Source organism: Grampus griseus (assembly GCF_964374135.1).
Source record: "Grampus griseus genome assembly, chromosome: 10".
Taxonomy (NCBI): Eukaryota; Metazoa; Chordata; class Mammalia; order Artiodactyla; family Delphinidae; genus Grampus; species Grampus griseus.
The window spans coordinates 89,622,882-89,649,550 of NC_139004.1; the positions used below are offsets into that span (position 1 = coordinate 89,622,882).

At 36.7% G+C, this 26,669-nt stretch overlaps 1 protein-coding gene across 4 annotated transcripts in view; it reads left to right on the forward strand.

Moving 5' to 3' along the window:
- Positions 1-15,000: 15,000 nt before the first annotated feature.
- Positions 15,001-26,669, forward strand: part of CNTN6 (contactin 6) — a gene marked incomplete at both ends in the record, with an annotated part of 231,904 nt that continues 220,235 nt past the window's right edge. For all 4 annotated transcript variants that reach the window (XM_082664009.1, XM_082664010.1, XM_082664012.1 and 1 more), the window contains one exon: positions 15,001-15,055. In XM_082664009.1, coding sequence (XP_082520135.1) covers positions 15,001-15,055 — 55 coding nt within the window. The remainder of the gene's footprint in view (positions 15,056-26,669) is intronic.

The window sequence follows — 26,669 nt, forward strand, 5'->3', positions numbered from 1 at the left end:
CCTTTCAGAAGATATACCTCTTCTGGAAGCCTAAAGACCAGCTGTCCCATTGATGACATACCAGACATATAGGTTGGAAAAAGATGCTAAGAGGAGGATAGGTGATATCATCCTTGCCTGGAATCACTTTAGTGCAAAAAGAATTCTTCTTTCACTTATTTCCTCATTCTAGACTGTTTGGGTAATAGTCACTTGAAGACAGGCAAGGGTAAGTCTACCTACTTCTCTTCATTACCCTTATTTAAAAGGTCTAGTGTATCACCTTTCAAGGAGACTGTACTGAATTCTATAACGTAACAAAGAGAATGATAACTCTCAAAATTATTATTGCTTCTGAATGCTTTTTCCATAACACCCCTGAAATACATTTAAGTCATAAGTAGCAACCATTCACCTGCTCAGTGAATTAGTGTAACTTGATCCTTCCTGTGTACAAGGACACACACACTCACACACAAAACCCTGAAGAATAGACCAGCAAAATATATTATGGAAAAGTAGTCATACCTTAAATATTTTATTCATTCCTCATTAAAGATAAATTGATTAGAAGTTGAAAGTGAAAGCATTTCTAAATGAAGGTATAATAAAATCTTCATGGGATAAAGGTCATTGAATCTTGGCAGAATTCTAAAATTGGAGAATTCTAGGACGATGGACCAACATAATCAAAGATAGAGGCATCCTTGAAAATGACCTGATCTTTTAAATTTGGTTGTTTTGTGCTTAATAATAATAACAATAATGATGACAATAATAATAGCAGCTATTATTTAGTGTGCTCTGGTTTCATATGAGATACTCTTCAAAGCAGTTTATATGAATTAACTTATCCTCACCTCAGACTTGGGAAGTAGCTACTATTATTATTCCCATTTTACTGATGAGGAAACGAAGGCACAGAAGAGTTAGGTAACCTGTACCAAATTCCTTACTGAATGAGAGGCAGAGGCTGGATTGAAAGGAGGAAGCGTGGCTACAGAGCACAGACCTTCAGCTACCACTGTCTCCTCTTGAAAAGCTCAAAGCCACTGAGTCAATGACTCTGTCATCCTTTCCATGTCCCTTCAGACATGGCGGCCTAACAGAACCAATGCCCTCTTGCACATAGGAGTTCAGGGCAGTAGTGGGCATCTACCTATACGCAAAATGGACTGCTGGATTGGGTTGGGAGCTATTCCCCAGAATCATGGCCTTTTGTTTACATTATGCAGAGAAAAGAAACTACTGTCTGGTGTTCTCTTTCCTTCCACAGATCTGCTTAGTCTAGTAGGCGGCCATAGGGACTGAACAAAAGGCAGTTTTAAGAGCACCACTCTGCCCTTAGTCTCACTATAGCCTGTCCCACTTTAGATATTTTCCTAAAACTACCTTTACATTCAAGTTGCCTACTGTTGTGGAAACCAATTAATGTCTTTTTTCAGAATAATTCCAAGTACATATGTCCAGATCACTGACATCAATCCTGTGCTTCCTATATATAATATGGAAAGGGCCTTAGTCTTAAAATCAAAAGACCTAGGTCCAAGGTCCAGCTCGGCCACATACTACCTATATGCTTTTGGCCCAATACTTGAAGTAGCGTTACATTATTTGGAAGCCTGCCTCCTACTTGTTTCTGTTGAATTGCCTGCTCTCCCATCTCAGCATAGAATTCTGAGACCAGAAATGTTGCTGGATTTACTAAGATTATGTAACTGGTTACTGGCAGTGGTGGACTGTCTCTGAGCCCTTTGGATTCCTGGTCCAGTGATGTTTTCACTGGGCCAGTCTGCCCATGGGGAACCTCTGCAGAAGGTACTGCTCCTTTCCTCTAAGAATGCTTTTCACATCCTCCTGTTATTCCCTCCCTACTGTTCACAGCTCACAATACCCTTACCTATATCTGGATATAAATTAGAATACAGTTTTGTCCCAAGTCACCAAAATTTAGAGGGTGGAAAATATAAAACAATACTTTTAAAAGAGTATGCATACTTTATCCTGGCTGACTCCAGGAAAGTTAATTAATCTCTCGGAGCCTCACTTTTTGTTTTTCTTGGTAATTAAAAAAAAAAAAAATCAAAATGAGACATTTTATTTGAGAAAGCACTTTTCACACTATATATCAATTTACAAAAGTGGGGTACTATTTATATAAACATGAGATCCAGGTATTGGAAGGCAGTTTAGGTCCTATTAGTAAGAAGGCAGGAAGCAGGCATGAACTGGGGGAAATCTGAGATAACATCTTAATACCCTGCCTTTGGGGAAGTGTATCGTCAGGTCAGCAGATGACTTTTTTTTTCCTTACCTACAATAGCCATCTCTAAAGGTGAAAGAATGAGCAAAGGGCTGGGGAATGAGGTCTGTCCCCCGTGCCCCAGGCCACAGCATCTTTCCTCTCGGGGACCATGTATTTAGCGAGAGTAACACACTCAACAGAAAGCATGATCCGCATTTCTGCAACTTCAAAAAGCCAAGGAATGGGGCACTTAAGAGACCAAGGTTCAATGCCATTCCCTGTTGCCAAATGAGTTATTTTTTTCTCTCTCTCCTTTTTATTTTTCTTATTTTAGAAGTTCTAGCTTCTCAATAGCAGAGGAATTTCCCAGTTTTACAGCGACAGTGTTGACAGGCAACTGCATGTTCCTCCGGAGATGACTCCTATTTCTGTGAGGTCAGGACTGCCAACAGGAGCACATATCAGGGGACAGGTTGATGGAAGAGAAGGCAAAAGGTCCAATTGTCCAGGGGCTGGGGACCATGAACCTTAGCCAAAGGGAAGAGAATGGAATCAGTGTACATCCTGCTATGAGTACTCACTATTTCTTTCCTCTTTCCTTCCTTAATAGATAGCCTTGGAAGAACGTGTGTTCTTTCTCAGCAGAGAGCTTACAATTGCATAGCTTTAATGTATTCATGACAATATGAATATATAGATAATATTTTGATAATTCTTTCCAGGTAGATCAGAAAATTCACACATTCATGCATTTTAAAAAGATACAACATTATGTGAGGTCAGAAAATCGCTGATTGGCATGAAAGTGATTAAAATCTAGCCCATTTCCCTGATCAGTTATGTAGGAGACAGAAACATTAGTCATTTAATCCCTTATGCATATCTTGGGCTTTTTCAATTTAGAGAGCTCTTTTAAATCCTCTTTTAGTTGATCCTTATAAAAATTTGGAGCGGTCAGTAGGACAGATATTACTGTCCCAACATAAGAACAGAGGTTACAAGACTTAGATCACATAGCTAGCTGTTGGCAGAGTTGGGACTTCGATACCATCGCATTTCTGGTCCAGGGCTCTTTTCTCTCTATTAGGTTTGTGCTCTATGGAGCATTCATTCACTCTAGGGTAAACACTGAAGAAAACAGAGTCCCAGGATCACAGAAGTCTAAGAAACAGTACGTACCCTTCTCCTCAGATTCTATAATGTGCATTAGAAGAGTAGAGACACTGAGAAATCCTGCAGGAAAGAACTTGTTCACCTTATTTAACCTTGCATTTTGCATAGTATTTGACTACATGCTACTTTTTTTTAAGTCCAAAAAGCACACTGTGGGAAACCTTGCATTGTGCCATATAGATTCATAACAGTTCAGGTTATTCACAATGAAGGAGGAATCTTCCCTTTGCAACTCTGATAGGAAGAGATCTTTCCTATCAGAAATATGTTTGCTCAGAAATTAGAACTGAATCTCCCAGGACTGGCTTTAGGCAAAATTGTAAAGTTTGTAAGATTGGCCATTGTGGAGGAAAGCAAAGGTTCAGGATCGGAACAGATACTGGTCAGATGAGAAACTTTTCTGCCATTTATTAGCTGGGCACACCTTTGCACAAATATTTACCCCTCCAAGTTTTAGTATCCTCACCCATTAAAGGAAAGCAATCATTTTACACACCTTATAGGACTGCTGTAAAGATTAAATGAGACAATGTACATACAGTCCTTGACATAGAGCCTGGTAACTGGTCAGTATTCAAAAACTAATATTATTAATACTTTTGTTGTTAATCTTCCCTTTCAGACAGTCTGCCGGTATCCCATTCATTCTCTTCCTCCTCCTATTTTTCTATCCTGTCCAAAAGGATTGCAGTCCAGAAGGACTGCTTCCAGCTATCTCACCTAGCTAATGTAGGACAGAAGTGGCAATACACCGCCTTCAGAGATCAGGCAGGTGATATGAGACTAAGGTGGGCTGCATCTTAGACGAACTGGTTCTATTGTCTAAACTGAGGCATATGATATTAAAGGGCCAAGCACTGCTGATGCTTGTTGTTAATGCCTTTTAAAGGTGTTGTTACTGATACCAAGCAGGGCCCTGTGAGGCTCCTATGCACAAAAAGCTTTCTGTGTCCCCCAATTCTTTGATTATAAGAAATAGGCTTTATTCAGCCTCCATGACCTTCCCTGAGTTCCAACGGGCAGGTTCAAGCAGCTGTTATTAGGGAAGGGAAGGGACAGAGACAGGGGAGAAACAAACAATAGTGTCACCTTGGGGCAAGGTCCTGTTCCCCATCAAGGGATACACACAACAATATCTTTAAGCTGTTTTGTAGATACTGAAACCCCCATCAGGTGAGTGAAGTTAACAGTTAACGAAGGTATGCTGCCCACAAGCATATAGACCCCAGACCAGTTGGAACCAGGAGGTTGATGATGCTGACTCCCACTTACCTCACCACCAACCAGTCAGAAGAACGCCCATGAGCTGATCACACCCTCTTTGAACCATTACTATAGAACTTCTCACTACCCTCTCCAAGTGGGGACACACAGCTTTGCTGGCACTAGCCTGCTGTGGCCCCTTTTGCCTGGCAAAGCAATAAAGCTATTCTTTTCTACTTCACCCAAAACCCTGTCTCCAAGATTTAATTCAGTGTTGGGGTACAGAGGCTGGATTCGGCTTCTTAACCATGTAGAAATGTGAACCATTGATACCAAGTCTTCAGATACTTAAAGAGAAGCCAGAATGTTCCTTTTTATTCTGGTTTCCCAATTTTCAAGTGTTCTTCTAGGGGAATCCAGCTTTTGGACCACCACCTAATGATCCCTGGTACAGAGGATTTTCAGTTTCCTGCTCCTATATAGAAATAAAAGATACAAGTTTAGAAGGGCTTAAGAGGTCATCTAGCTTAACCTTCTACTTGGTGCAGAAATGCCCTCTATAATATTCCAGAGAAGTTGTCATCTAGCTGCTCCTTCTATATGTCTAGTCATGAAGAACTTGGTATCTCATGGAAAAACCACTTTTCTCTTTGTATGCACAATCTCACTGAATCCTTACATAAACCCATGCAGTAGATAGTACTTTTTCCACTGTCATTATCATAAAACTAAGGCTCAGAGACGGTATTTTACTTCCTCTAAAGTCACAAAGCTATTAAGTGACTGTAAGTTTTGAGATACAAACCTAGAAAGTCTAGGTTTCAAAGCCAGTGCACTTAACCACTGGCTGGACAATTCTACTTGTTAAAATGCTCTGGGCTGATATTAAGCTGAAATTTGCTGCCCTGAAATGTCTACTCTTTGGTCCCAGTTCTGCTCTCCTGAGACACAAATAATAAGTCTAATCCTTCTTCCACAACACAGCCCTTCAAACATTCGAAGATGGTTCTCCTCTGCCTGCTAAATCCTCTCTTCCCCAGGCTAAGCATACTCATTTTTTTCCAGTGACCCTCATAAGCTCCCAGCCACTTCATCATCCTCACCCTGCTCCCTAGGAGAGGCTTTCAATTTGTCAAAATTTCTCTTAAGCCTTGATGTTGAGAAGAGAATACAATCTCCCTATGTGGTTACATAAGCGCACGTTAAGGTAGAAATAGCACATTCCTTGTTTTGGACACTATGCTTTTATTAATGCAACCTCAGTTACATCTGATTTTCAGCAACTATGTCAAAAGATAAGCAAATATTGAATGTTGGCCTAGAATCACCCCATATTGTGTTTGTTTTTCTAACTTGAAATTATGTAAAGTCTCTTTTCCCCATGCTGCTCCTATGCTGAATAAATAGATCAATGTTTTAAACCTAAAACTTAATATGTACTCTTATTAAATACCATCTTATTAGATTTAGATATTGTTTTGGCCTATACCAATCTGTTTTGCTTTGTTTTTCTTTAATTTGACAAATTTAGTAAAGCAGAAAAAAAGAAAATTTTCCCCCAGTCTGACTGCTTTTTCTTAAGCACATAAAGAAGTAATTTTTTTTCCTCTGATGCTCTAATACTGCTCCCAAATAAGCTTATTTATATTCCCCCAAACAAAACAAACGAACAAAATGCTTCGTATGCATAGTTGTTTCAGTAGGATCTTGCTATAAATATTCTTGTTTTCTTTAGTCCTTTTTTAAATTTGGAATACATGAAGAAGCAAAAAGAGTGAAAAGAAAACTAATCTGCTTCTTACTGTTAAACTTATCTATGTATGATATATGTATATCATATACATTATAATATATATCATATAGGTAACACAGATATCAGTAGCAAAATTCAGAAATATTTAGATTAAAAAGAATGGGGCAAATGACTATACTCCATTTGTTTTAATCAAGATATTTCTGAATTATATTTCTGAATATATCTTGCATCTGATATACTCACTCTCCCTCCCAGCTTCTTGTCAGTCCAGAGGTTACTCAAATATTCAGTAGGCTTCGGCTGATAACTTCTCACTAGAAACTTCTCTCCATGCCATTCTTTAGACAGGGGTTGGCAAATTGTGGCCTTGGATTAAATGCTACCCTTGATCACTTTTTTGTAAATAAAGTTTTATTAGAACACAGCCACTCCCATTTGTTAATGTCTTGTCTATGGCTGCGTTTTTGCTACAACAGTCCTGTTTAGTAGTGGCAACAGAGGCCGAATGATCTGTAAAAGCAAAAGTTATTTCCTATCTGATTCTTACAGAAAAATTTCCCAACTCCTTTCTGCTTTGGTGCTTGGTTTGCAGTATGTCCATCTTATTATTCAACCCATTACTGAGAACTGAAACTGGCATGATTCCCTATCCCTGTGTTAAATGATACTGAAAGCAAAGTAATTTAGTTATTTGCTTTAGGAAGTATTCACTTCTATAGGATAAAACTTTCATTTCAAGAACAACATCAAGACCTACATCAAGAGTCTAACCACATGGCGCCCATCAATCTAAAGCTATTACACCATGAACTCTGCCTATTTCTAGTCAGTTCTTCATCTTGCAAGATTAACCTTAAAATCACTCAGCTCAGGCCATAAAATCCTATAAATATAATCCATAACTTCCCCTTCTGAGGTAGTACTAAGACTATTTCAACTTATAGTTTCTCTTTCTGTAGTAAGTCTAATAAAGTTAGGTTTGCCTGAACAGCAAATATTTCTTGTCACCGTTTTCAGAGATGAGAGTTGACATTACAAATCCTCCAAACTACATTATCACCCACCCTGATTCTCTTAGTCTGATTAATAGAGATACCAACAGCATTTCTATGAGATATAATTACCTGCATTTTTCAGTTGGGAAAATAGGCTCACAGAGGCTGAAGCTATACTTAGGTGACAGGTCCAGTGTCACAGATCAAAAAGGGCATGCAGTAGGGAGGACTCTCTATCAGGGATCTGCCCTCAGGTCTCACTCTAGGTCATGAACTGAATAGGGATAATTATTTACTCCTTTGAGGCCTCAGTTTCCTCCCCTACAAAAACAATATTATCTCTACACAGATGGACCCCAACGTACGATGTTTCAAATTCAACTTTACTTTGAATTTTGAACCCTGATCTTCTCCCAGGTTAGCAATATGCTGTAGGCTGCTATCTCATGATGCTGGGCAGCTACGGCTCCCAGTCAGTCCCCCAATCACATAGGTAAACAACTGATACACCTACAACAATTCTGTTTTTCACTTTCAATACAATATTCAACATATAACAAGAGATATTCAACGCTTTACTATAAAAGAGGCTTTGGGTTAGATGATTTTGCCCAGCTGTAGGCTAATGTAAATGTTCTGAACATGTTTAAAGTAGGCTAGATTAAGCTATGCTGGTCAGTAGGTTAGGTGTATTAAATGCATTGTTGAATTACGATATTTTCAACTTATATTGGGGTTATTGGTGCATAACCCCATTGTAAATTGAGGAAGATCTGTACTTTCTTTCAATTCTGAAATTCATTGAAAGGATGATTTCTTATCACTTAGAAAACTAATTTCTTCACATTGGTCTCAGCAAGACTCCACTGCCTCAAGCAAAAGCCATATGAGATAGACTATTGATGACTAGGTTAAGTTGTACAGCTTGGTTTCGCTAATAAGAAAATGTGTAGAAATGATTCTAACTATTTTCATAACAAACATATTTGCATTTATTTCATGCTGTTAACAACTTAACATGTAATCATGTCTCCTCGAAGAAAAGAAGGAATGTTTCTTCTACGATTGCATTAAACACGCTGTGTTATATCTTTCTGCTAATCTATCATCTATTATGACTGCCTATTTTGAGAGCTGGCATAACAATTATCATAAGTGATTGCATTATATTCTGAAAACAAAGACTGTGATGGCATAATTTATCTTGCTACTTTGCCTGACTTAAAGGCAGTTGGGGTTTCCTAGTCTAAATCAGATTTTTCAGATCATAAATATTTCATTTTTTAATTTATTATTGATTTAGTTTGATAGTAAATAACTCCATGAATGCTGAGGTTGGAAATCTGTTGTAAAATTATTAAGCATCTTCCCTTCTATCTGGCCACAGATTTTTATCATACTGAAATAAAACAGTGGGGCTACCTGAAGAAAATGGATTTGAGATTTTTAATTTATCTAGTGCAGTTAATTAAGTGGTCAATTAAAAACAAAAGGGCAATTAGTGCTGAGCACATTTGTTCTGATGATGAACATGCCATCTGAAAATGGATCTTAATCTCTGCTATGAAATTCTTCAATGTCAAAGCAATGTTGCTATACGTAGAGGAAGAATAAGCCCATTAGGAGTAATGCACTTGCAACAATGATTTCCTTTCATGTTAAAGCAGCACAGTTAATACACATAGAGAGAAGCTGGCAATATTTTAAGTAATATTCCTCCATTGGTCATTATATTACCCTGTATTTACAGTGACCATTAAAGCCAATGAGTAGTTGCTTCTTTTTCCTACTACCAAAGTCAGAAAATCATTTCAGATAATGCAAAAAGGGCAAGAAACAGGTACAATATGTAATAGACCTGAGGATTTTTTTTTTTTTCCTGTACGCGGGCCTCTCACTGCTGCGGCCTCTCCCGTTGCGGAGCACAGGCTCTGGACGCGCAGGCTCAGCGGCCATGGCTCACGGGCCCAGCCGCTCCGCGGCACGTGGGATCTTCCCGGACCGGGGCACGAACCCGCGTCCCCTGCATCGGCAGGCGGACTCTCAACCACTGCGCCACCAGGGAAGCCCGACCTGAGGATTTTTATACACTGTATGTACCGATTAACAAAATTGTCTGTCACCCAAATTGGTATCACATAGATGTATCTACAGACATTAAAGAGCATCAAGTTGAGACAGTTAGACAAGAATAGCTCCCCATGTTTTTCTTCTGTCATTCAATGTGATGTGTTAGGTTATCTTAGGCATTCTCTGTAGCTTGTAAGTGTAGTTATTGAGTACCAAGTAGAATCCTTCATGAGCCCCTTTCAAAGGCTTGTTACAAAACTGTACGTGCACATCCACCCACCGTTTTGTTTAAGCAAATGTTGCTAGTTCTCAGTGCAAAGAGAAGTTGGAAGGTACTTTTGTAAAAGCTAAACAGCACAGATGCATTCCATCTCTCTTTTGGTAGCACCCATTGTCTCCCATGTCTGCTGGGCACACCACAATTTAACCTGGCAACAACCTCCCAGAATTACTCTATTACCTAAAGTCGAGCCAATACTTAACTTCCTAATCATTCCTGGTTTACAAGCATTTGTAGCACATTCATAGACTGACGAATGGTTTTATGGCCAAGAAACAGGTTGAGTGATGGCTTTCTATTTGAAAACAAAATGGGTTATTCTGAACCAAATGAAGGAAACGTTTGTGTTGTGTGGGTTAAGAACAATCAGTCTTAGGTACAAACTCACAGTCACAGCAATCATCTCTAAACTCTTCTCTCCTGTGCCATCTGGGGGGGGGGGGAGTCAGATGCTGATTGGGGACACGTGGTAAGAAGATATCCTATTAAGGTACGATACAGTCCGAAGCTACTTCAAAATCAAGACCCATTTATTTTTTCTGTTAAACATGCAATTCTTGCTGAGTATGTATGTATACATGGGGTTAGAGAAATAGAGTTCCACATTCCTTTACCTGAAATCTTCACAGCCAAATGTTTTTAGACTTTAGAATATATTAGACCAGAGATCAGCAACAGAACTTCCAGAAGCCCTAAGGTTATAAAGGGCCAGATAGTAAATATTTTCACTTTTGAGGGCCATATGGTCTCTGGCACAACTACTCAACTCTGCGTTTGTAGCACAAAGGTAACCATAGACAGTACATAAATAAATAGGTATGCTGGGTTCCAGTGAAACTTTACTTACAAAAACAGGCAGGAGACTGAATTTGGTCAGAAGACTTCAGTTTGCTGATCCCTACTTTGGTCTTTAGAAAGGCAATGTTCAAATTTACACGTATTTAGACAATACCTTCAGTGGGCTGAACAGCTCTATCATCAACCAACACTTTCTGTTCAACAGCAAAACCTAAATATTCATGCTAAGTTAGATGAAACAGACTAAACAACCTCACATTAATTTGGTACAGATTTTACCACCAAATTAATTTTGCCACTCAACTTACAAGGGTATTTCAACTTTCAGAGATTTAAAAAAAATTGGGGGGGATTACAAGAAAGAGATTGTGTACCTACACATATTCTTGTGTTGAAGTGTTTGAAATTGTTACTTTTGCACTGAGAAATTCCATGAGAGGAAAAAGAAACACATATGGTCTGGAGGGGACAAGCTTGTCCAGTAATAATAGAACAATAACCTCAGCAGCTGGGTTATGAACCAAGACACCCACTTCTTCAGGCCAAAATGATATTTAAAGATTGCATGGTTTATAAACTTCATCTAAAACAAAGTGCTGGTGATGCATTTTTGAAACTTTTTTAGAGCTTCGGGAAGTTCTTTTAAGTTAAGTTTATATACTGGCCTCCTTTATTTTGCCTCAAGCAATCTTTAGGATTCTAGGAACCTAGAAATAATTCCTGTGGCTATTTTGCGTGTCAGTGCCCAGCATAAATTTTAGCTACTGAATATTTCTATCCCTTTTTCCTGTGAGTAAATAACCAGACTCTTCTTATCTAGATTGTTCTCATTGAGCCAGTGTATTCTCCTTCCTCAGGCAATTTAAACTTTTACAAATGGACTTTTACAAATGTCAACTGATGCATAAATATTAGCTATTTAGGCTATCTTTATAGAGCATTGCAAAATAAAATATCTCTTGGACTTGGCCCTCATTAGAGGATGTTGATAAGCAATCAGATGATAAAGGGAAAAATGTGCTATGAAGTTAGATACCTGGTTGAATCAAACAATCTTAGATTATCAGAGCTGGAAGAAATCTAAGGGTGATCTCTAGGTCAAACCCTTCCTTTTTCATAGGAGGAAGCTGACAATCATTGTGATTATAAATGAAACACCCAATATTAATAAGCTGGTTAAGAGAAATACAGTAGTAGAAGCAAAGTCTCTAGATTCCCAGTTTAGTCTTTTTTCTTGATAATACTAGGTTGGTTGGTTGTCAAATACAAACCAGACACTTACTGAATACCTATGAGCTCTACATTACATACCATACCATGTATTAGGAGCAAGCATTACATACAGCTTTATCTTCAAGATAATGTACAACGATGCTGGCAATATAATGGAGTCTTTGATAAATACGAGGCTCAAGGGGTATATATCATGTCAGTTTGCACTGGAGTCTTTAAGAAAAACTTTATATAAATTCAGGCTGAAAAATGAATACACTAGTCAGATGATTTTGTTTGTGAAAGACAAAAAAAATTACAACCCAAACTGGATCGGGCAAAGATTTTGTCTTATTCATTCACATCTGGGAATTCCAGATTTTAAGCATGGCATTTCATAATGTCATGATATCAGCTATGACTACAGGTTCTTTAGATGGAGGAACACAACATAATAACACTCATATATGTGAAACTGGGATATATGAAGCAAAACTCTTGTTTCCTACAGATCCAAATGAGAGAAGGGGTATTCACAGAAGTATACCCAGGGACAGGATAATAGCAAGCTGGGACTTATGCATGACAAGTATGTATGGACAGGATAAGAGCAACTAATGTATGGCAAGTGAAGTAGTGTTAGCTAAGTTTCGAGGGCATCCTTGAGATTGAGTATTTTGAATAATTCTGTCAGCCCTAGGAAGAAGGGCCATTCCTGGTTGTTAGGTAACTGGAGGCCTCTGGAAATTGCTTTGTGTGCATTATAACCCAGAAGTGTCAGGGCCTGATAAGGGAAGAAGTTGGGGTGGGAACTCAGCAAACTATCTGCTAAGGGGAGTTGAGAGTTTTTAGCCATGCTTTCAAAATTGGGTCAAGACAGAACTTGCAAAATTTTGTATTACATTGGATCAACAGATTATATCTTAACAACTTAACTGTCTTAATATTATTGACAAATGTCTTGGCTTTGCTGTCACTGGTTTGGCTTAGGCTACATGCCCATCCTTTTACAAAACATTGTAGCCAGGGGAATGAATTCCTGATTGACATAGCCCTGGTCACATCCTCATCCCTGGAGCTAGGAGGTGAAAGAAATCTCACTCTCATTATATGGACTGAGGGTGTGTAGGGAGATGGTTCCTAAAAAAAACAAAAACAAAGACAAAAACAAAAAAACACAGAGCTTTTATCAGAAGAAGGGGGAAGAATTGTTTGGTCGGAAGAAATAATGAATGCCCATCAGATAAATTGGTAATTGTAAGTTTTTACTTTTTACTCCACCCCTTCCATTCTCCACATCAGCCAGTGATGTTTGTACAACGTATATTAAATTCAGTCTGTCCTGCTTAAAAATCCTCATTATAATGTGGAAGTACAACATCCATACTCGTCAACATGGCCCACAGTTTAACCTCTTTGTCCTTCTCCAACCTTGTCTCATGCCACTATCCTTCTGAATAGCAAACTGGATCTTTGTCAGGTCTTTGAAAATGCAAACTCAGGCCTGCTTCAGGACCTTGTCACGCTCTCTCCCTTTTGCTTAGACAGCTAGTAGTCTCCTTCTACATCTTACCTATCTTAATCCCTGCTCTCCTATGCTCCCTACCTCATGTACATGTACTCTTTGCCTGGCTAAAGCATACTCATTTTTCAAGCCTCCGTTCAAAAATACTACTTGAACCCCACCTCATAGATCTCATAGATTGCACTTGTTTTCTTCAAAGTATTACCATATTTACCACACCTAACTATTTATCAGTGTGTGTGTGTGTGTGTGTGTGTGTGTGTGTTTGATTTTGCTCTTTTTCTTAAAAGTCTGTGTCTCTTAAAAGATGGCAAGACCTCAAGGGTAGAAATGAAGGGTTTTAGATTCACTACTAACACCAAAGTACCTAATGTCTGGCAGAGAATAAATATAAATAAATAAATATTTCTTGAAAAAATATAAATTAATGAATGGATATAGTGTATAATTTCACTTAAATACAAGGGGTTAAGAGCTTAGAACCTGTGGTGTCAAAGAGAATGCAAAGATGATGTAAGATATGACAGAATTTCTGGTAGGACACTGCCAAATCAGCATAGCATATTGACCTGAATATTGTTTATTTTCTTTTTGATTTTTATTCCTAGATTAAATTTGAAAGCACTTAACTTGGATTTTATAAAGACTTAAAGTTGAATATGGTCCCTGGGGTTTAAGTTGAAGTAACTAGTAACAGAAAGAAATTAAAGATTTTTACAATTTAAAAATATATCAGGAAATGATCAAAAAAAAATTTTTTCTTTACTAGACTTACACTTAAAATCCACATGCTTCCAAGAGATATTTGAAGTTGCAAGACAATATATTTACACTAAGTTAAAAGTTTCCAAAGGGTCCTATCATTTGATATAAAATAATTTTTATCAAATGTGACCTACATGAGTTTATTCTATACTTTTTTGAGATTATGAGCTTTATGAGCTGCTTACTAGATTTCGCTTTTGGAGTAAAGGCTGAACAAACACTTTATCTTGATTTCATTTATCACTGGAAAACTTAAATGTCAAAATAAATTAGAGAAAATTGTGATGTGATCACAAAGGAAATGTATGTCTCACACTTGAAAGATAATACTTCCAGAAATTGAGTTCCAGCAGAAATTTTATACCACAATATTAATTTTAGTTCTAGTAACAATAGGAAAATAATGTTTCCCAATGAATATATTCTCAATATATTGAGAATAATACTGATTTAAAAAAACACTTAAAAATCCATGAAATGTATAAAATCACTGTTAATATATATAAGATAGAGTAATATTTTACCTTTTTCCTAATGGTGTAAAATCAAAAATAAAAGTCACCAACAGAATTGTGGGAGTTGATTTAACATGTTTTTAAACCTCTCTAACATTTCAAAAAGAACCAAATTTACAATTATACTCATGAAAGTTTTAATCCACATAGAATACATTCAATTGAATTGTACTCCAGCCCCTACACTACTACAGCAAATGACATGTATTTCTAAGGTATGAATTGAAATTATGGAAATATGAGCTGAAATTATGGAAATTTACAAACTACACATATATATATAAAGTAGACCTTTAGGTTGCTTTATTTAGGTTAATATTTTAATATCAACTTGAATGAATATGCAACAATTCATACATACTTTACAATATGCATGTTTGTATATTTGTCATTTCATGACATTTTTTTTTTCTTTCAGACTGGAAGATAGACATTTTCCTTCCGGCTGATTGTATGGGAGACATTTTGACCTCAGAAAGTGGAAATGAGGTTGCTTTGGAAATTGGTAATTCTGCTGACACTCATAAATACTTATGCAGGTAAAGTGTTCTATTACTATGAGTTTTGTTTGATAATCTATTGGCATTTTATTTTTTTCTGCAGGGGAAGCAATTTTCAAATACAAAATACTTATGTTATTTAAATGACTAAAATGATAAAACTTTGAAGGTAATCTCTATGGCTAATATAGAGAGTTTAATCCTTAAAAAATAAATCAAGTGCCATTTTTAAACAGAACTAAGATTATTTCAATTATAAATTGTCACATGAAATTTTTATAGTAAAAAATGTGATTAAGTAATTTTCTTATCAATAAACAATGAAGAATATTTCTTTTTTATTTCCTTTAGAGTGGTCTTTAAAAATTAAAATAGAAATGTATATTTCCCCTCAAATTTAGAATTTGGTATGGATAAAAAAAAAGCTATATTGGTATAGAAGAAAAAGTAATATAGAATTTCACATCAGAAGTAGAATAACTTTAGAAATATTTTTCTTTGCATTTCAATGATATATCCTTTCACTCAACTAAAATATATTAAGTCTGTGTATCAGTTAGCTTTTGCCATGTAATAAACCATCCCACATCTGAATGGATTAAAATAACAAATTACCATGTATTTAGTTAAGTCTGTAGGTTGGCAATTTTAAATGGGATCAACTGAGCTATTCTTTTGATTTTGCCTGAGTACTTTACATCTGTGGTTAGCTACTGGGTCATCTGGGATCTGGCTAGTCTAGGATATTCTCAGCTGAGAACACTGGGCTGTCTCTGCCCTGGGCCAAAGGTTCTTTCATCCTTTGTGAGTCTGGCTTCCTTCACATAGTGCCTGCTCAGAGTTCCAAGAGAAATCAGAAGTATGCAAGTTTTTTTAATGTCAAGGCTTGTTAACTAAAACAATGTCACTTCTGCTGCATTCTTTTAACAATTCCAAGTCACATAATCAGTCCAGATTCAAGAGATATGAAAATATCCTGCATCTCTTGATAGAAAAGCCACAAAGTTGCACTGTAAAGGGGCATGGAAACAGTAAAGGGGATACTAGTAGCTGTATTTGTACATAATCAACCATAGTCTATTAAGAACACAGAATTCTGTTCTGAATTTTCAAGCTTACCTATGTGAGTTGCCACAGAGCATGGATATTGTCCGGGTCATTTGATTGCCAGAGCAGCTCTTCTATTACAACACACTGCTTCCCATCAACTGTGGTAGTGGATACTATTGAAGTTTCCAATGTTCATGACAAAGCCCTAATATATTGGGAGGAACACAGGAACAAACATAGTAACTTACAAGCCAGAAACACAGTAATTGTAAGAGACAAATATTTAATGACAATTCTAAGAAGTGGAAAGATTTCTAATCTTAAAAGCTATGAGAAGGCTAAAATATGCAGAAAACAACTATTAGAATCAGAAAACCATTTAAATAAAAGTATTTTGACTACTAGAGAATCTAGTGGCTAGAAGTGCTACAGCCATATCATGTTTATTCAAAGTTATAACATTATTTTGATTCATGTCACTTCTAACTCTCTGTAACAAAGAATCAGAGTTAAATAACAATATTTTTTTGTAATAGATGAAAAAAGAAGCTGCATCAAGGTGCCCCCAAATTATACATATGTGAATAAAAATTATATTTCTACCCTCAAGTTTCAGCTTCCTGTCAAAATTTAACATTAACATTTTGCCCTTTAAATATCTATTGAATCAACACAGTATCTCCAGAAGAACTTTTATAGTAAAAAAAATAAATTATCATTTTCAGAGCACATATCAGATCTGAAAAATCCTCCAGTTCTTCTGTTAACTTTTATTTATTGAAACCGTATGTGATTCAACATGTCTTTTTGCTTTATCCTAAAGGGAAAAATAATCATATATCCTTGGTGTACAATTTTCTTGTGAAAGAACAGATTGGATCTTTTTTTGTAAGCCATAGCTATTTAAATAAGATAATCTGAGCTAAACATTGCCCCAGAGGTAAGGATGCTGATAATGATATACACAAGAGAGTATTGCTTTAAATCTGCTTGTTTTTTTTAGAGATTTCATGGTGTGTCTCCCTACTTGCAGATACTATGCTAGTTTAGAAAATTAGATTCTCTAATGATATACTACTCTTTCTATGTGTATATGTAATATCTTCTTTGTTTTTCTAAAACTTGCCTTTGATTCATTCTGAAAGGCCAGCAAATCTTTCACAATTATGTGCTTTTTCCTTCCTATTTTTACGGTTACAGTCTTTTCAAAATGTTAACATTTTAAATCTCTCCACGCTCTAAATTAAAATTTTGCCACCAATCTCTTCTCCTGTTCTTCTTCTTCTTCTTTTTTTTTTTTTAAATTAACTTTACTTCATCTAACTCCTTTACTATGAACATTGGCCTTTAGGCTTTTACCATGAACCATAATCTACCCAGACACACTTTATGGTTCTGGAACATTTTTGAAGTTATGGGTATTTAAAAGTTCTATTGTTCTATTTTAATATTTTTAAAATATTATGAGAAAACCATTTAATTAAGAAACATGATTGCTAATTATATACTCTTTTTTTTTTTTTTTTGTGGTACGCAGGCCTCTAACTGCTGTGGCCTCTCCCGTTGCGGAGCACAGGCTCCGGACACGCAGGCCCAGCAGCCATGGCTCACGGGCCCAGCCGCTCCGCGGCATGTGGGATCCTCCCGGACCGGGGCATGAACCCGTGTCCCCTGCATCGGCAGGCGGACTCTCAACCACTGCACCACCAGGGAAGCCCACTAATTATATACTTTTTGATTATTTCATTAATGTGTGTGGTAGGCTAAATAACTGCCCCCAAGGATATCTAGGACCTAATGTCTGGATCTTGTGACTTTTACATTAAGTAGCAAAATGGATTTTGCAGATGTGACTAAGTTAAAGATATTGAGATGGATAGTTTATCCTGGAATAACTGAGTGGGAAATCACAAACGCCCTTGTAAGAAGGTGGCAAAGGGGGATTTGTCACAGAGCAGAAGGCAATGTGATAAAAGAGGAGAGAGAGATTTGAAGATGCTATGCTGCTGGCCTTAAGTATATAGGAAGGGACCATAAGCCAAGAAATGAGAGAAATGAAGCTCTAGAAGCTTGAAAAGGCAAGGAAACACATGTTTTCTCTTTTGGAGGGAGTATGGCCCTGTGGATACATTGGTTTTCACCCTGTGAAACCCATTTTGGACTTGGGACTTCCAGAACTGTGAGAAAATAAATGCGTGTTGTTCCAAGCCACCAAGTTGTAATTTTTAGAGAAGCCATAGGAAACTAACGCAACGTGTTTTTTCCTCGCTAACCTTTAAGTTCCAGGAGAGCTGGGACTCTATCTTCCTGGCACTTGGTAGGGATTCCGTAAATACTTGTTGAATGAACTAATGAATGAATTAGATCCAATGCATTGGTCCTATTTGGATTATCATCAAGTAGAAAAGGTTTAGTCATATAATTTCCTCTGAGGAATAATTGTTCCGGTGTATCCCTGTACGACTGCCCCTATGTTATGTTATTATATGTTATTATCATAGAATTTTAGAGATGAAACACTAGTAACATTTGAAAGTTTCGAACTATGTCCTATTTGAAAGTAAATTTCAGGAGAACAGAGATTTCCATCTGTTTTATTCTCTGCTGTTTCTCCATTGCCTAGCATATGGTTTGTAGATATTTATCAAATTAATTAAATAAAGCAATTCCATTCAATTCAACAGATAGTTTTAGTACCTTAGATGTGCCGGGCACTGAGCTAGATATTGACCTTCACCAATAAGAGGGCTATGGTCCCTGTCCTCTTCAGCCTAAAAATGGAAACAAGCAAGTAAGTCAACAATTGCAATAGAGAAAGTACAACTTGCTATTTGAAAAACATAGTAGGGAGCATATAACATGGAAATGTTCTAAGAGGACATCTGGTGTTTTTGTCAACCCTCAATCCATTTCTGCTTCCTCTGATAAAGAATATTTGATTTTTATTGAGAAACCAATCTTTCCTATCAGTCTCTGTAGTTTGAATGAGATTGGTATAACCTCATGATCAGCCAATCGGCATATTCCATCCTCCCTCACCATACTATTTGGTTCAGGATATATTATATCCAAACAAATCCCTGGGCTTTTGCTAAATTAAAATGACAGAAAGACATTGCCTCTGTGCTGTTCTAGTTAGTATAAAGATGTACCAAGGACTGCTATGAAGGAAGAGTTGGCCTGGAAATGAAATTCACACAGAGGCAGAACAATCCAAGGGAAGAAAGGCACAATTTCTTAACTTTATCTTTTGAACTTTAAGCAATATTAACTAATAAGGTGCCCTTTTCCTATTTTAGGCTAATTTCCATTGAAATTCTGTCCCTTGTGATGGAAAGAATCTTGTCTAATACAGGTTAAAAATTGTTTTTAACGTATGTTAGTGAACATTAGTGAAGGAGTTAGATTAGAAATGGAATTCCACTTGAGATAGATATCTACTCCTTGCTGGGAATGAGGAATAGAGAAAATAAAGGAATGGAGAAAAGGCACAATATTTCCTGGAAGGATAAAAAGCATCAAGAGGCTTAATATAGACTCAGAAGGTTGATTTTCAGCCCCCAAATTACTGAACCATCTATGTCTCAGGGTTGGAAAAAACATAACATTAATGGGGTAATTGGAGACCACATTGATCAATGGAGGAAAACCGACAACTCTGTTTTCTTTTCTTGTAGCCAAGAAAGTTTTCATGAAGTACGGGAAGTTTTCATGAAAAAATATTTTATGCTTAAATAAATAGTAAATGAAGTGGCTGGAACAAATCTGTAGGGTATAGCAGAAGCTAAAAAAATCATGTAGGATCAGATTTTGTTGATGTTAGAATGTCACATGCGTAGGAAACCCAAGGTTTACCGATGTGGTTAAGTGTTAAATTTTCCAATGGTGAAAAAAAGGCTCAGAATGTACTATATGTTATTATTCATTTAAGTCTTTCATCTCACTATGATTTTCATATAATATTTGATAAATTATAGACAGATTTCACAATTTAAGTCCAAATCTTTAAAAATTTGATATTTTTTAAAATACTAAATACTTGATTAGTAAGGTAAAAGTAATAATCAGCTAAATCTTGTGCTATATATGTTATGAGTTAGAGATGGCACAAGTTTAGACCCAGAACCTCATAAAAACTCTGCTGTCCTTAAGAGTTGTGTCAATGAAGGTCAAATGGCTGGTATTTTAGACTCAAACCTAATAGGAAATAGCAAACATCACTAGTTATAAGGGATTTAATAATATCATCTTAAGAATTTCTGCCTAATAAATTCTCTTTTAACTTTGTTACTTTAAGAAAATATTACAGCTTAAATGGTAGTTTTTTAAACAACACATTTGGTTCATAAATATATGTGGCTCATTTGTGTGCCATCTGTATTTCTTTTCCTATGGCCAAACACTTTTGTCCGTAACTTGTAAAACTATGACTGAACATCTCTTTGGTTAGTCCTGAAGAAGTACTGCTTATGCAGTATGAGACTCAGTTTTTCCAGAGAGAAACTGAATAATTCAAGGACGTGAACAGGAAGCTAGTCACATTTATTGGCAAAGCAGGATTAAAGGCCTCCTGTAGGCATGTAACTATTGTATTATGTCATCAGGGCCTAATGAGCCACTTTCTCTCACTGTATTAATTACTCTTGAGGAACAAACTGAGACTAAAATTATAAGATGTTGTTCCTGCCACTATTTTTATGTAATATCTACCGATAAATGTAGTTATATTATTTTCAAAACTACTCCAGAGTAAATGATTCTTAAAACTTGAATCAATTTGTTTCTAGGGATTATACCAATGAAGAAAAAAAAAAAAAAACTGTTTTGTCAGTGTTTTTGCACAGCATCCCATTTTACAAATGGAGTAGCCTTAACGTGAATCTGGAGAAAATGTACCTTCTTCTAAATACTCACAATCAGGGGTCTGTGATAAGGGGACATTGAAAAGTATGTATGACTGCTTGAATTTTACTCTATTTCAAACATAGTTTCTATTGAACTGAGAACCAGAGTAATTGAACTAGCTGACAAAGAAAGCCACAAGAATGGAAATATGCACTGTGACCAAGATTTCTTCAAAGAAGACGATGTTTCACACAGCAAATCCATGAAAATTGGCAGGTGTAATAAACCTGCTTTACTTAAGGATACCAGAAGCACATAATGGATATTCCTTTGGGTCAGAGTGTGATAAATATTGAGTACATCACAACCCACACTCTGCCTACAGTCTTGTTCAGATTTATTCTTAGCATAATAGCGCCTTTAGGAATGGAACACCAGGCTATATTCTTAAGTCAAGTGACGTCTTTGCAATTTCTACTGGAGATGGGCCAATTAAGAAATGCTGAAAATCCATTTTTATGCAATGCCTACTAATAAAGGTAGCTGTATGATAATCAAATCTTTTTCAAAAGTAATTGATTCTTTAAAAAATTTTTTTAAACATCTTTATTGCAGTATAATTGCTTTCCAATGGTGTGTTAGTTTCTGCTTTATAACAAAGTGAAACAGTTATACATATACATATGTCCCCATATCTCTTCCCTCTTGCATCTCCCTCCCTCCCACCCTCCTTATCCCACCCCTCTAGGTGGTCTCAAAGCACCGAGCTGATCTCCCGGTGCTACTTGGCTGCTTCTCACTAGCTATCTATTTTACGTTTGGTAGTGTATATATGTCCATGCCACTCTCTCACTTTGTCCCAGTATTTCCTTCCCCCTCCCCGTATCCTCAAGTCCATTCTCTAGTAGGTCTGCGTCTTTATTCCCGTCTTGCCGCTAGGTTCTTCACAACCTTTTTTTTCCTTTCTTTTTTTTTTTTTTGGTTCCATATATATGTGTTAGCGTACAGTATTTGTTTTTCTATTTCTGACTTACTTCACTCTGTATGACAGACTTTAGGTCCATCCACCTCACTACAAATAACTCAATTTTGTTTCTTTTTATGGCTGAGTAATATTCCATTGTATATTTGTGCCACAGCTTCTTTATCCATTCATCTGTTGATGGACAATTAGTTTGCTTCCATGTGCTGGCTATTGTAAATAGAGCTGCAATGAACATTTTGGTACATGACTCTTTTCGAATTATGGTTTTCTCAGGGTATATGCCCAGTAGTGGGGTTGCTGGGTCGTATGGTAGAGCTATTTTTAGTTTTTTAAGGAACCTCCATACTGTTCTCTATAGTGGCTGTACCATTCCCACCAACAGTGCAAGAGGGTTCCCTTTTCCCCACACCCTCTCCAGCACTTATTGTTGTAGATTTTTTGATGACGGCCATTGTGACCGGTGTGAGAGGATATCTCATTGTAGTTTTGATTTGCATTTCTCTAATGATTAATGATGTTGACATTATTTCATATGTTTGTTGGCAATCTGTATATCTTCTTTGGAGAAATGTCTATTTAGCACTTCTGCCCATTTTTGGATTGGGTTGTTTGCTTTTTGATATTGATCTGCATGAGCTGCTTCTATATTTTGGAGATTAACCCTTTGTTGGTTGCTTCATTTGCAAATATTTTCTCCCACTCTGAGGGTTGTCTTTTTGTCTTGTTTATGGTTTCCATTGTTGTGCAAAAGCTTTGAAGTTTCATTAGGTCCCATTTGTTTATTTTTGTTTTTATTTCCATTTCTCTAGGAGGTGGGTCAGAAAGGATCTTGCTGTGATTTATGTCATAGAGTGTTCCGCCTATGTTTTCCTCTAAGAGTTTGATAGTGTCTGGCCTTACATTTAGCTCTTTAATCCATTTTGAGTTTATTTTTGTGTATGGTGTTAGGGAGCGTTCTAATTTCATTCTTTTACATGTAGCTGTCCAGTTTTCCCAGCACCACTTATTGAAGAGGCTGTCTTTTCTCCACTATAGATACTTGCCTCCTTTATCAAAGATAAGCTGGCCATATGTGCGTGAGTTTATCTCGGGGCTTTCTATCCTGTTCCATTGATCTATATTGCTGTTTTTCTGCCAGTACCATACTGTCTTGATTACTGTAGCTTTGGAATATACTCTGAAGTCAGGGAACCTGATTCCTCCAGGTCCGTTTTTCTTTCTCAAGAATGCTTTGGGGCTTCCCTGGTGGCACAGTTGTTGAGAATCTGCCTGCTAATGAAGGGGACACGGGTTCAAGCCCTGGTCTGGGAAGATCCCACGTGCCACAGAACAACTAGGCCTGTGAGCCAAACTACTGAGCCTGCATGTCTGGAGCCTGCGCTCTGCAACAACAGAGGCCATGATAGTGAGAGGCCCCCGCTTGCCACAACTAGAGAAAGCCCTTGTACAGAAATGAAGACCCAACACAGCCATAAATAAATAAACAAATAAATAAGCCAAGCATTTGAAGCCCTTTAAAAAAAAAAAAAAAAGAATGCTTTGGCTATTTGGGGTCTTTTGTGTTTCCATACAACTTATGAAATTTTTTGTTCTAGTTCTGTGAAAAATCTCAGTGGTAGCTTGATAGGGATTGCATTGAATCTGTAGATTGCCTGGGGTGGTAGAGTCATTTTCACTATGTTGATTCTTCCAATCCAAGAACATGGTATATCTCTCCATTTATTTGTATCATCTTTAATTTCTTTCATCAGTGTCTTATAATTTTCTGCATACAGGTCTTTTGTCTCCATAGGTGGGTTTATTCCTAGATATTTTATTCTTTGTGTTGCAATGGTAAATGGGAGTGTTTCCTTAATTTCACTTTCAGATTTTTCATCATTAGTGTACAGGAATGCAAGAGGCTTCTGTGCATTACTTTTGTATCCTGCAACTTTACCAAATTCATTGATTAGCTCTAGTAGTTTTCTGGTAGCATCTTTAGGATTCTCTATGTATAGTATCATGTCATCTGCAAACAGTGACACCTTTACTTCTTCTTTTCCGATTTGGATTCCTTTTATTTCTTTTTCTTCTCTGACTGCTGTGGCTAAACATTCCAAGACTATGTTGAATAATAGTGGTGAGAGCGGATAACCTTATCTTGTTCCTGATCTTAGTGGAAATGGTTTCAGTATTTCACCATTAAGGACGATGTTGGCTGTGGGTTTGTTATATATGGCCTTTATTGGGTTGAGGAAAGTTCCCTCTATGTGTACTTTCTGGTGGGTTTTTATCATAAATGGGTGTTGAACATTGTGAGAAGCTTTCTCTGCATCTATTGAGATGATCATATGGTTTTTATCCTTCAATTTGTTAATATGGTGTATCACATTGATTGATTTGCATATATTGAAGAATCCTTGCATTCCTGGGATGAACCCCACTTGATCATGCTGTATGATCCTTTTAATGTGCTGTTGGATTCTGTTTGCTAGTATATTGTTGAGGATTTTTGCATCTATGTTCATCAGTATATTGGCCTGTAGTTTTCTTTGTTACATCTTTGTCTGGTTTTGGTATCAGGGTGATGGTGGCCTCGTAGAATGAGTTTGGGAGTGTTCCTCCCTCTGCTATATTTTGGAAGAGTTTGAGAAGGGTGTTAGCCCTCCTCTAAATGTTAGAACTTGCCTGTGAAGCCATCTGGTCCTGGGCTTTTCTTTGTTGGAAGATTTTAAATCACAGTTTCAATTTCAGTGCTTCTGATTGGTCTGTTCATATTTTCTATTTCTTCGTGGTTCAGTCTCAGAAGGCTGTGCATTTCTAAGAATTTGTCCATTTCTTCCAGGTTGTCCATTTTATTGGCATATCGTTGCTTGTAGTAATCTCTCATGATCTTTTGTATTTCTGCAGTGTCACTTGTTACTTCTCCTTTTTCATTTCTAATTCTATTGATTTGAGTCTTCTCCCTTTTATTCTTGATGAGTCTGGCTAATGGTTTATCAATTTTGTTTATCTTCTCAAAGAACCAGCTATTAGTTTTATTGATCTTTGCTATCGTTTCCTTCATTTCTTTTTCATTTATTTCTGATCTGATCTTTATGATTTCTTTCCTTATGCTAACTTTGGGGGTTTTTTGTTCCTCTTTCTCTAATTGCTTCAGGTGCAAGGTTAGGTTGTTTATTTGAGATGTTTCTTGTTTCTTAAGGTAGGATTGCATTGCTAAAACCTTCCCTCTTAGAACTGCTTTTGGTGCATCCCGTAGGTTTTGGGTCATCATGTTTTTATTGTCATTTGTTTATAGGTGTTTTATAATTTCCTCTTTGATTTCTTCAGTGACCTCTTGGTTATTAAGTAGTGTATTATTTAGCCTCCATGTGTTTGTATTTTTTACAGATTTTTTTCCTGTAATTTATATCTAGTCTCATAGCCTTGTGGTCGCAAAAGATACTTTATACGATTTCAATTTTCTTAAATTTACCAAGACTTGATTTGTGACCCAAGATATGGTCTATCCTGGAGAATGTTCCATGAGCACTTTAGAAGAAAGTGTATTCTGTTGTTTTTGGATGGAATGTCCTATAAATATCAATTAAGTCCATCTTGTTTAATGTATCATTTAAAGCTTGTGCTTCCTTATTTATTTTCATGTTGGATGATCTGTCCATTGATGAAAGTGGGGTGTTAAAGTCCCCTACTATGATTGTGTTACTGTCGATTTCCCCTTTTATGGCTGTTAGTATTTGTCTTATGTATTGAGTAGCTCCTATGTTGGGTGCATAAATATTTACAATTGTTATATCTTCTTCTTGGATTGATCCCTTCATCATTATGTAGTGTCCTTCTTTGTCTCTTGTAATAGTCTTTGTTTTAAAGTCTATTTTGTCTGATATGAGAATTGCTATTCCAGCTTTCTTTTGATTTCCATTTGCATGGAATATCTTTTTCAATCCCCTCACTTTCAGTCTGTATGTGTCCCTAGGTCTGAAGTGGGTCTCTTGTGGACAGCATATATATGGGTCTTGTTGCTGTATCCATTCAGCCAGTCTATGTCTTTGGTTGGAGCATTTAATCCATCTACATTTATGGCAATTATCGATATGTATGTTCCTATTACCATTTTCTTAATTGTTTTGGGTTTGTTATTGTAGGTCTTTTCCTTCTCTTGTGTTTCCTGCCTAGAGAAGTTCCTTTAGCATTTGTTGTAAAGCTGGTTTGGTGGTGCTGAATTCTCTTAGCTTTTGGTTGTCTTAAAGATTTTAATTTTCCTGTCGAATCTGAACAAGATCCTTGCTGGGTAATGTAATCTTGGTTGTAGGTTTTTCTCCTTCATCACTTTAAATATGTCCTGCCACTCCCTTCTGGCTTGCAGAGTTTCTGCTAAGAGATCAGCTATTAACCTTATGGGGATTTCCTTGTGTGTTATTTGTTGTTTTTCCCTTGCTGCTTTTAATATTTTTTCTTTGTATTTAATTTTTGATAGTTTGATTAATATGTGTCTTGGCGTGTTTCTCCTTGGATTTATCCTGTATGGGACTCTTTGTGCTTCCTGGACTTGATTAACTATTTCCTTTCCCGTATTAGGGAAGTTTTCAACTATAATCTCTTCAAATATTTTCTCAGTCCCTTTCTTTTTCTGTTCTTCTTCTGGGACCCCAATAATTCAAATGTTGGTGCATTTAATGTTGTCCCAGAGGTCTCTGACACTGTCCTCAATTCTTTTCATTCTTCTTTATTCTGCTCTGCAGTAGTTATTTCCACTATTTTATCTTCCGGGTCACTTACCCGTTCTTCTGG